Raw genomic sequence first — 12,201 nt, 5'->3', positions numbered from 1 at the left:
ATTTTGAGCCTTTGTGTATCCTTGCATGTGAGATGGGTTTCCTGGATACAGCACACTGATGGGTTTTGTCTTTTTATCCAATTTGCCAGTCTGTGTCTTTTGATTGGGGCATTTAGTCCATTTACATTTAGGGTTCATATTGTTATGTGTGAATTTGATCCTGCCATTTTGGTGCTAGCTGGCTGTTTTGCCCTTTAGTTGAGCTGGTACTTGTTGTTCCTTTATATGTGTAGAGCCTCTTTCAGGAGCTCTTGTAGAGCTGGCCTGGTGGTGACGAAATCTCTGAGTACTTGCATGCTCCCAAAGGATCTTATTTTTCCTTCACTTATGAAGCTTAGTTTGGCTGGATAGGAGATTCTGGGTTGAAAGTTCTTTTCTTTAAGAATGTTGAATATTGGCCCCCACTCTCTTCTGGCTTGTAGGGTTTCTGCTGAGAGATCTGCTGTGAGTCTGATGGGCTTCCCTTTATGGGTAACCCGACCTTTCTCTCTGGCTGCCCTTAGTATTTTCTCCTTCATTTCGACCCTGGTGAAGCTGACGATTATGTGCCTTGGGGTTGCTCTTCTTGACGAATATCTTTGTGGTGTTCTCTGTATTTCCTGGACTTGAATGTTTGCCTGCCTTGCTAGGTTGGGGAAGTTTTCCTGGATAATATCCTGAAGAGTATTTTCCAGCTTGGATTCATTCTCTTCATCGCATTCGGGTACGCCTATCAAACGTAGATTAGGTCTTTTCACATAGTCCCACATTTCTTGGAGACTTTGTTCATTCCTTTTTACCCTTTTTTCTCCAGTCTTGCCTTCCTGCTTTATTTCATTTAGTTGATCTTCGACCTCTGATATCCTTTCTTCTGCTTGGTCCATTCGGCTGTTGATACTTGTGCATGCTTCACGAAGTTCTCGTGTTGCGTTTTTCAGCTCCATCAATTCACTTATATTCCTTTCTATTTTGTCCGTTCTCATTAGGATTTCGTCAAATCTTTTTTCAAGATTCTTAGTTTCTTTGCATTTGGTTAGAACGTGTTCTTTAAGTTCACAGAAGTTTCTTACTACCCACCTTCTGAAGTCTGATTCTGTCACTTCATCACACTCGTTCTCCCTCCAACCTTGTTCCCTTGTTGGTGAGGAGTTGTGATCCCTTGTAGGAGGAGAGGTGTTCTGGTTTCGGGTGTTTTCATCCTTTTTGCGCTGGTTTCTTCCCATCTTTAAGGATTTATCCACCTGTCGACTTTGTAGTTGCTGGCTTTCAGATTGGGTCTCAAATCTTTCAGATTGACATTCTGTTTGTCGATGATGAGGTTATTTCTGCTTCTTGGTTTTCCTTCTGACAGTCTGGCCCCTCTGCTGTATGTCTGCTGAGGTTCACTCCAGGCCCTGCTTGCCTGGGGTTCACCTGCAGCAGCTTCTGAACAGTAAGGGTTGTTACCAGTTTTCTTCTTCTGCTATCTTTGTCCCAGAAGGATGCTCACCTAGTGTCAATCTGATCTCTCCTTTACGAGGTGGCTCTTTGGATATATAGGGGTCAGGGAGCTGCTTGAGGAGACGGTCTCTTCTTTATAGGAGCTCAAATGGTGAGCTGTGAGCTCTGTTGTTCATTCAGAGCTTCTGGGCAGGTACGTTTAGGTCTGCTGCAGCAGAACTCACAAACTGCTTTTTGTTCCCAGGTGCTCTGTCCTACGGATTTAGGCCTTATGAGTTTCGGTTATGCTGCTGCCTTCTCTCTCTTTTTTTTTTTTTTCCTTCAGAGCCGCCCTGCCCAGCAAGGAGGCAGCCTAGTCACTGTCTGCTTGTAGAGGCTTTGCTGAGCTGCTGTGGGCTCCGCCCAGCTGCTGAGTGAACTTCCCTGCAGTCCTGTTTATGTGGGTGTGGTTAGGACTGCTTTGGCGATGGTGGCCCACCTCTGTTGAGGCGGAGTCTCTCTGCAGTGGCGGGTTGCCTTGGCAACGGCAGGCTGCCTCAGCAATGGCGGGTTGCCTTGGCAACAGTGGGCTGCCTCAGCATTGGCCGACTACCTCCCTAGTGTCAGGCTGCCTCGGTAATGGCGGATGCCCCTCCCCCATAGAGCTGGACCGTCCCTGGTTCAGCTGGGCTTGCTATGAAACTCTCAATCCAGAGTTTCTGGTTGCTGTTCTTTTGTGGGGGTGGGACCAGCCGAGCCTGATTGCCTGGCTCCCTGCCTCAGAGCCTTTTATAAGTTGGTGTTCCAATCGCCTGTTGAAGAGGCCCCGGGGTCTGTTTGTTTTCCCCTGCGGCCACTCACTGTGCTGGCTTAAACAGCGGCACTGAGGTTTGTGGCGCTTTTTTTTTTTTTTTTTTTTTTGCCCTGGAATCTACTGTCCTGGTTCTCTGCTCAGTCCCCTTTTTTAAACAGACGAATGGGTGACTTCTCCTGGTTCCAATCGCCAGCCAAAAGGGCCCCCGGACCGGTGTATTTTGTACGGAGAACTGCTGCTCCGGGGCGCCGACAAAGCAGCCGCGCGGGGCAAAGCAGCGGTGCCGGCCGGCACAGCCGCGCTGGCCGAAACAGCCGCACTGGTGACCTGTGGAGCTCCTCTGCCTGGGAATTTCCTAGTCTGTGGGCAATAAAAATGTGGCATCCACTCACCCTCTGCGCTTTCACTGGGAACTGCAATCCTGAGCTGTTCCTAAACGGCCATCTTGGATCCTCCTACATGTCACATCTTAGCACTTGATGAATATAATTCCTTACAGGATCCTTCTAGCACTAGATATGAGTGGTGTTGAGTGAATCCTCTTTTGTAGTAGAGACATCTATGCAAAAGGAAATCTGTGTGCGTGTGTGTGTGTGCGCATATGCATGCATACACGCACATACATTTGTGCATACACGAAGTAATGTGTGAGAGACCCCAGAAACCGTAGAGTGTAGGCTTTTGAAAAGCACTACTGGAAGCCACTGTTCACATAAATGTACTTTGTCTCTAATGCGTCTTTCGGGTGCTGCCTTTTTCTTTTTTTAAAAAATTTCTTAATTTTTACCAGACTTAGACAAAAAAAGACATGTGGATCTGAAGATGGATCAAGCTTTGCTACTCATCCATAATGAACTTCTTGGGACCAACCTGACTCTCTACTGGAAATCTGAATCCTGTTATCACGTATGTATCACAGTTCTGTTTTCTTTCGGGCTTGTTTGATAGGATCCTTAATGCTGTCATATCTAAAGTCCTTGACAATTTAACTTCAGTTTTACAGGTAAGGTAACAAAGAAGCTATATGAAGAATCAGAAGAAATATAGTCAAGGAAGGATACCTAGCAATGCGCAGCTTCCAGTTTTACCTTTTAATCTACTCATCCTTTAAAAAAACCAGTTCTCCGTGATGAACAACATTGATGGTCCGTGTTTTATTTCCTTCTACTCCAGTGCATAACCCTCTTGCTGGACCAGAGAAGGAAGGAGTGGGACACGAGGGTTTTCTCCAGCAGAGTGGACAGCCAGCAGGGAGGTGCAAGTAGAGGGAGACACTTATTCCAGGGCCCTGCCTCCCTGATGATAACAAATGAATTTTCTCTGAAGGTTTTGCTTCTGTTCTAGACCTCTTTGCTTTTTAAGGACAAGACTATTCTTTCGTGTAAAATAAAATACTCTACTGTGCAACCATAAGAAAGAATGAAATTAGATCCTTTGCAGCAACATGGATGCAGGTGGAAGCCATTATCCTAAGTGAATTAACATAGGAACAGAAAGCCAAATACTGCATGTTATCACTCCTAAGTGGAGCTAAGCATTGGGTACTCTTGGACATAAAAGGTGGGAATTGTAGACACTGGGGACTGCTTGGGCTGCAGTACTCAACTAGTACTGAAAAACTTGGGTACTGTAGCCTGAGTAGTACCTATAGGGCTGAAAAACTACCTATTGGGTACTGTGCTCACCACCTGGGTGACAGGATCATTCATGCCCCAAACTTTAGCATCATGCAATATACCCATGTACAAACCTGCATATGTGCCCCTGAATCTAAAATAAAAATTTTAATTATAAAATAAAATATTTTTGCTATTTTATTAGTGTGAGCCACCACGCCTGTAATCGCAGCACTTTGGGAGGCTGAGGCGGGCAGATCACCTGAGGTTGGGAGTTTGAGACCAGCCTGACCAATATGGAGAAACTCTGTCTCTACTGTAAATACAAAATTAGCCAGGCATGGTGGCACATGCCTGTAATCCCAGCTACTTGGAAGGCTGAGGCAGGAGAATCGCTTGAACTGGGGAGGCGGAGGTCGAGGTGAGCCGAGATTGCGCCACCGCACGCCAACCTGGGCAACAAAAACGAAACTCCATCTCAAAAAAAAAAAAAAAAAATTTTATTGCCAAATTGAGAGCTTCATTATACCTACCATCAGATGATGAATTTTAATTTATATTGAGTGATGGTTTACTATAAATGGCCTGAAAAAACAAACTTAAAATCTCTGGTATGGGCACCAGCTGAAAAGATGATGAAGCAATAGACATACCTTCTCTGTTTGAATAAACCTATTGAAATATCTGTAAAGTAATATGAAACAAGAAAAAATTGGGTGTGGTGGCTCATGCCTGTAATCCCAGCACTTTGGGAGGACGAGGTGGTTGGATCATGAGGTCAGAAGTTCGAGACCAGCCTGGCCAATATGGTAAACCCTTTTCTTTTTTCTTTTTTTTTTTTAAAGACAGGGTTTCACCATGTTGGCCAGGCTGGTCTTGAACTCCTGACCTCAGGTGATCCACCTGCCTCGACCTCCCAAATTGCCTAGATTACAGGTGTGAGCCATCATGCCCAGCCGGTGAAACCCCTTTTCTACTAAAAGTACAAAAATTAGCCAGGCATGGTGACCTGTACCTGTAGTCCCAGCTACTCAGGAGGCTGAGACAGGAGAATTGCTTGAACCCGGGAGTTGGAGGTTGCAGTGAGCTGAGATTGTGCCACTATACTCCAGCCTGGATGACCAAGTGAGACTGTCTCAAAAAAAAAAAAAAAGAAAAAGAAAAAAAAATCATTAAGAAAAAGTAGCTTAAACAAAGAAAAAAGTATCAGCCTACGAGAAGAACCTAAAGGAATCTTGAAAATAGTCAACAATAGCTAAAATTAAAAAGTGACAGGTATCAGATAATTCAATGAACAGGCAAAATGTCTTCTAAAAAGACTTAAAGCTCTAAGATCCACAGAAAAACAAGTTGAGGGGGGACGAAGACTGTTGTCAAGGTGTTAGATGTAGGGCAAGTAAGACCATCATTAGAATAAAGCAAGTAGGATCATTGGCGTACACAACGATGCTGTGGGCAAATTAAAGAATTTAAAAACAGGCCAGGTGCAGTGGCTCACGCCTGTAATCCCAGCACTTTGGGATGCCAAGGCTGGTGGATCACCAGGAGGTCTGGAGTTTGAGACCAGCCTGGCCAACATGGTAAAACCCCATTTCTACTAAAAATAGAAAAAATTAGCCGGGCATGGTGGTGGGCACGTGTAATCTCAGCTGCTTGGGAGGCTGAGCCAGGAGAATTGCTTGAATGCGGGGTGCAGGGGGTGAGGGCAGAGGTTGCAGTGAGGCAACATTGTGCCATTGCACTCTAGCCTGGGCAACAAGAGCGAAACTCTGTCTCAAAATAAAAAAATAAAAAAATAAAGAATTAAGAAACAGGCCGGGTGTGGTGGCTCACGCCTGTAATCCTAGCATTGGGAGGCCAAAGTGGGTGGATCATGAGGTCAGGAGTTCGAGACCAGCCTGTCCAGCATGGTGAAATCCCATCTGTACTAAAAATACAAAAATTAGCCAGGCATGGTGTTGTGTGCCTGTTATTCCAACTACTTGAGAGGCTGAGGCAGGTGAATAGCTTGACCCTGGAAGGAGGAGGTTGCAGTGAGCCGAGATCATGCCACGGCACTCCAGCCTGGGCGTCCGTCTCAAAGAAAAAAAAGAACCAAAAGACAGAAGAATTAACTGTATGAGACTGTTTTAAGAAAAAATTTGCCAATTTATTTAAAAGAGGATGGAGATAATTACACCAGAAAAATGTATAAAGAAGTGACACAGGGTTTGTATTTAATCATAGTGGTAGAAAATGTCCCATAATTGCAAAAAAGATTGTAGCCTGGAAACTGGAAAGACAATTATGACCCTTTACAGATTAACAGAGATTGATTAAATTATATCTAGACATAAGCTTTTAAATTTTGAACTTTAATGATAAATTAAAAAATTTTAAGGAGATGTAGGTTATAGGAGAGAGAAGTATGCACAAATATGCAAATTATGACTTCATATATTTAGTAAACCAGATAATAAAAATCTGGGGCTGATGGAATGATATCTTTAAGATATTTAAGGTGAAGTTCTGCCCAAGAGATCAGTTATTAGCTGAGTTGAAGGATTTCCTGTTCTCTTTCCCTCTTTATCTCACTTCCTTAAAGTAGAAAGACTTTTTATTTTATTTATTTATTTATTTAAACACGGAGTCTCTCTCTGTTGCCCAAGTTGGAGTACAGTGGCGCCAACTCCACTCACTGTAACCTCCACCTCCTGGGTTCAAGTGATTCTCCTGCCTCAGCCTCCCAAGGGACTACAGGCACATGCCACCACGCCCGGCTAACTTGTATTTTTAACAGAGACGGGGTTTCACCATATTGGCCAGGCTGGTCTAAACTCGCAACCTCAGGTGATCCACCCACCTCGGACTTCCAAAGTGCTGGGATTACAGGCGTGAGCCACCGCTTCTGGCTGTAGAAAGACTTCTATAGATCTGTAAACAGAAAAAATGTGTAGAGCGGATTTCAAGTTTGACATATAACTTCACGGTAGCTTAAAAAAAACTTCTAATGTGTTTAGAGAGCTCTTTTGAAAACAGAGTTATGAAGAATTGGATGAAGATTATTAATGTAATAACTATGAGCAATTAGAATAATTGACTAACGTAAAACGTAAGTGACAAAGAGAAAACAGAGAAAATTGAATTTCAGAATACTAACCAGTATTTCAAGATCCTTTGTGGGATCTTGAGGTGGAGAGAAGACTAGAAATATGGGGAATGGAAGAGGAACACAGAATTGTTGTTTTTCATTGCATTGAGAGCATCCAAAGTGGTTATCTGTTACTTTTGACTGTTTATTACTTTCAAACATAAATTACAGTAAATAAGGACATGTAGTTTTTTGTTTTTTGTTTTTTTTCTTGAGACAGAGTTTTGCTCTTGTCACCCAGGCTGGAATGAAGTGGTGTGATCTTGGCTCACTGCAACCTCTGCCTCGCAGGTTCAAAAAATTCTTCTGCCTCAGCTTCCTGAGTAGCTGGGATTACAGGTACCTACCACTATGCCCAGTTAATTTTTGTGTTTTTAGTACAGACGGGGGGTTTCACCATGTTGGCCAGGCTGGTCTCGAACTCCTAACCCTCAGGTGATCTGCCCACCTCAGCCTCCCAAAGTGCTGGAATTACAGGTGTGAGCCACCATGCCTAGCCAACATTTAGGTTTTTTTTTTTTTTTTTTTTTTTTTTGCGAGAGACGGGGTTTCACCATGTTAGCCAGGATGATCTCAATCTCCTGACCTTGTGATCCGCCCACCTCAGCTTTCCAAAGTGCTGGGATTACAGGCGTGAGCTGCTGCACCTGGCCAATAAAGTTGCTTTTTTTTTTTTTTTTAGGTGGAGTCTTGCTCTGCCACCCAGGCTGGAGTGTAGTGGCACAGTCTTGGCTCACTGACACCTCTGCCTCCTGGGCTCAAGTGATTCTCCTGCCTCAGCCTCCTGAGTAGCTAGGACTACAGGCATGCACCACTATGCCAGCTAATTTTTAAATTTTTAGTAGGGATGGGGTTTCACCATGTTGGCCAGGATGATCTTGATCTCTTGACCTTGTGATCTGCCTGCCTCTGCCTCCCAAGGTGCTGGGATTACAGGCATGAGCTACCGTGCCCGGCTTAGTTTTTTTGTAAGTAAGATGTTCTAAGTATGGTAAATGGTTAATATTTCTGTATCTTTAAAATATTACTCAAAAAAAGAAGACCAGGCCAGGCGAGGTAGTTCATGCCTGTAATCCCAGCACTTTGGGAGGTCAAGGTGACAGGATCACTTGAGCCTAAGAGTTTGAGACCAGCCTGGGCAACACTGTAAGACCTCATCTCTTAAAAGAAAAAAAAAGAAACAGACTATCGAATATGGAAAATACATAAGATAGAAAAGATATTGTGGATTATTTAAAATTGCTTTTGGAAAGAGAAGAGCTATACATACATACATTGGTAAATAAAGCATTAAAAACTAAAATGTATTACTGTACTGTACTTATAAAGAATACAATGAAAACTTATACTTTTTGATGAAGTAGATGTTAGAATAAAAGGGGCTGGTTAAACATTTGTATAATTAATAAATACTAATACTAAAATATGAGCACCCTAAATAAAAAGCCACCAAATTTATGTGGGTCCCCAAAGTAAATAGAAAATAATGGTAGATGCTAATAATATAAAACAAAGTCATAGTAGAGACAAGTAATAAGATACCCTTATCAGGGCAAGAAAGTTTCGTCATAGAGCTGGTGAACTGGCTGAACAATGTCAGGGAGTGAGGTGGTTAAGAGCTTGGATTTTGGCCGGGTGCGGTGGCTCATGCCTGTAATCCCAGCACTTTGGAAGGCTGAGGCCGCGGATCATGAGGTCAGGGCAAGACCAGCCTGGCCAACATGGTGAAACCCTGTCTCTACTAAAAGTACAAAAATTAGTTGGGCATGGTGGCACAAGCCTGTAATCCCAGCTACTCAGGAGGCTGAGGCAGGAGAATCGTTTGAATCCAGGAGGCGGAGGTTGCAGTGAGCCGAGATTGTGCCACTGTACTCCAGCCTTGGATAGAACAAGACTTCATCAAAAAAAAAAAAAAAAAAAAAAAAAGCTTGGATTCTGCAGTCCGAGTGCCTGGTTTGAATCCCGCCTCTGTCACTTGTGTTACTTTGATTTTTACCTTCTCTCTGCTTCTCTTCCCCTGTGAGAGAAGCTGGAAAAATAATAGAACCTGCCCCTGAGCTCCTTGGGAGCGTTTCGTGACTGTCTTTAAGCTGAAGCAGTGAGGCGTCTCTATATGTCAGTGTTACTGGCGATAGATGTAAGTAACACGTGTGGCAGAAATTAAATGAAAAAAGTAGATAAATTAAACTCCTGTATATATTTATTTCACAAAAACACTCATCATGTGTTAAGTCAAAAGAGACCGAATAAAAAAAGCAGGGATTATGTATTCCGCCTCATGTATTTTTATTTTTATTTTTATTTTTTTTTATTTTATTTATTTTTTATTTTATTTTTATTTTCTTCACAACAAAGAAACAAACTAATATAATAAGGGTTATAGTATAAATATGAGTATTTTGTAGAAAATCTTTAGATCAGGCCAAAGTAATTCCTATGAAAAAATGCATGGAAATGTTCATAGTAATAAAGATGTTGGTAATAGAAATTGCAGCTACTGTTTCCTGAGGACGTGTTCAGTGCTTTAGGTCTATCTCATTTAACTCTCAAAACACTCTGGTAGAGAGATTCTGTCCAGGAGAGAAGATTTGCTGGTGATACTGAAATTAAGAGAAATAATGCGATATTTTTCTGGGTTACCTAGCTGTTAAGTTGCAGAGCTACAATTCACCCCTCCCTCTGGCTTTGCAGGTTGGGCTTTATGTTAATCAGAAAGAAAAGGGGACGCTGGGCACAGTAGTTCATAGCTGTACTCCCAGCGCTTTGGAAGGCCCAGGTGGGCAGATCATTTGAAGGTCAGGAGTTTGAGACCAGCCTGACCAACATGTTGAAACCCTGTCTGTACTAAAAAAATTAGCTGGGCATGGTGGTGGGCACTTGTAGGCCCAGTTACTTGGGAGATTGAGGCAGGAGAATCACTTGAACCTGGGAGGTGTAGGTTGTAGTGAGCCGAGATCGTGCCACTGCACTCCAGCCTGGGTGACAGAGTACGAGTCTGTCTCAAGAAAGAAAAGGGGAAATGCAAAGCTATTCAGTAGGGATCTCAAGGTTTTGGAAGGCAAACAGTGTAGTCATCCAAATAAAAAGAAAAAGAAGCAATAAAATTAATAAAATGTCAACTAGAAAATGAGAGCCGAATCAAAGTAGGAACACACTGAGAAATGATTTTTGAGGCACGGTTTTGCTCTGTTGCCCAGGTTGGAGTGCAGTGGTGTGTGATCATGACTTGCTGCAGCCTCAAACTTTTGGGCTCAAAAAATCCTGCTTCAGCCTTCCAAGAAGCTAGGACTATAGGCACGGACCATGACACCCAACTATTTTTTTTTAATTCTTTTATGACAACACTGAGCTGATTTTTAATTTAAAAATATTTTATGGAGACAGGGTCTTGCTGTGTTGCTCAGACTGGTTTGGAACTCCTGGCCTCAAGTGATTCTCCTGCCTCAGCCTCCCAAAGTGCTAGAATTACAGGCATGAACCACCAATCTGGCTGAAAATGATACATTTTAATGAGAAAAACATAGGTTAAATGGAGAGATAGCCAATAAGCATTGATATCAAGACTAAACAGGAAAAATGACAGTGCTTCCCAAATTAATTCATATACTCAAAATGATTGCTGTTAATATGTCAATGGAATCCTTTTGATAGTCTGCCTAAATAATTTCAAAATTCACTTAAAAAAGTGCATGAGTAAGAGGATCAAAAGATGGCCCAAGTTGGTCCGAGTATTGTGGGTTATTGTTAAGCTGATTTAACATTGTCTCTCCCACAGCCATGCTTGACTAGCTTAAAAAAAAAAAAAAAAAAGAAAACAAAAAATAATGGCCCAAAAGGAGATTGGGCAATGTGGAGACTTACTGTTTTAGATAAGATATAATGTGAGGCCATAATTGTTTATGTAGCCATAAAAAGAAAAATGAAGACTAACAGACCAATATAAACGTGAGAAGTAGAATCTAATTTGTGCATGAACCTAGAGTGTTATAACTAACACCATGGGGAAAGGTATTTAAAATTACTGTATGCCATGTAGCAAATATTCCAAGAGGATTCAAGTTAAAAAATAAACCCACAAACGGGTTCAAGCAATTCTCCTGCTTCAGCCTCCCCAGTAGCTGGGATTACAGGCCCTGCCACCACACTCGGCTAATTTTTTTTTTTTTTTTTTTGTATTTTTAGTCGAGGTGGAGTTTCACTGTGTTAGCCAGGACGGTCTTTGTCTTCTGACCTCTTGATCCACCCACCTTGGCCTTACAAAGTGCTGGGATTACAGGCGTGAACCGCTGCACCTGGCCCTGAAAAATATTTTAAAAGGCAGAATACTTTTTTAAAAAGTTTTATTTTGTTTTAAATTGACACAATGATTGTACATATTAATGGGGTACTGTATCTTGAACTGAGCTGAGCTCAAGTGATCTGCCCACGTTGGCCTCCCAAAGTGTTGGGATTGCAGGTGTGAGCCACCGTGCCCAGCCAAATAACACATTAGGTAATGATCAAGTTAGGATAATTAACATTTCTATCGCCAAAACACTTGTCATTTCTTTGGGGTGAGATGGTTCAGAATCATGTCTTCATCTATTTTGCAACATACATTACATTAATGTTAACTATATAGTCACCCTACTGTGCTATATATCACCAAAACTGATTCCTCTATTCTGTGACTTTATACTTGTTGACCAACCTCCCCCGCTCCTGCCTACTAACCACTATTTACTCTCTAATTCTATGAAGTCACATTTTTAGCATTTACATATGAGTGAGATCATGTGGTATTTGTCTCTCTGTGTTGGGGTTATTTCTGTATTTCATTGGACATAATGTCCATTAGGCTTATCCATGTTGCTGTAAATGTGGTAAACAGAAATACAAGTATTTCTTTGACAAACTGACTTTCTTTCTTTCGGATCTATACCTGGTGGTGGGATTGTTGGATCATATGGTAGTTCTATTTTAGTTTTTGGGAAGATTCCTAATTACAGCACTATTCATAAAAACCAAGATATGGAATCAACCTAACTATCTATCAGTCAATGAATGGACAAAGAAAATGTGCTATGTGTTCACAGTGGAATACTATTCAGCCATAAAAAAGAATAAAATCCTCTCATTTGCAGCAACATGCAACATGGATAAGCCTAATACAGCAAGTATTATAGTTTCTGAAGTTCCTCTTGTTAGTGATTTTTAGTTTTATTCCATTGTGGTCAAAAAATATAATTGATATGATTTTGATT

The 12,201-nt window shown here is 42.0% G+C and overlaps 1 protein-coding gene across 2 annotated transcripts in view; it reads left to right on the top strand.

Moving 5' to 3' along the window:
- The window catches only part of HGSNAT (heparan-alpha-glucosaminide N-acetyltransferase), a 53,661-nt gene that overhangs the window by 6,477 nt on the left and 34,983 nt on the right, over window positions 1-12,201 (top strand). For both annotated transcript variants that reach the window (XM_032288035.1, XM_032288034.1), the window contains exon 2: window positions 3,003-3,118. In XM_032288035.1, the coding sequence (XP_032143926.1) occupies window positions 3,003-3,118 (116 nt within the window). The remainder of the gene's footprint in view (window positions 1-3,002; window positions 3,119-12,201) is intronic.

This window comes from Sapajus apella, unplaced genomic scaffold (genome assembly GCF_009761245.1).
Source record: "Sapajus apella isolate SASKATOON/1434 unplaced genomic scaffold, GSC_monkey_1.0 scaffold21, whole genome shotgun sequence".
Taxonomy (NCBI): Eukaryota; Metazoa; Chordata; class Mammalia; order Primates; family Cebidae; genus Sapajus; species Sapajus apella.
Note: the sequence above shows the minus strand (reverse complement) of the source record. Positions and strands in the feature narration are given on the sequence as shown.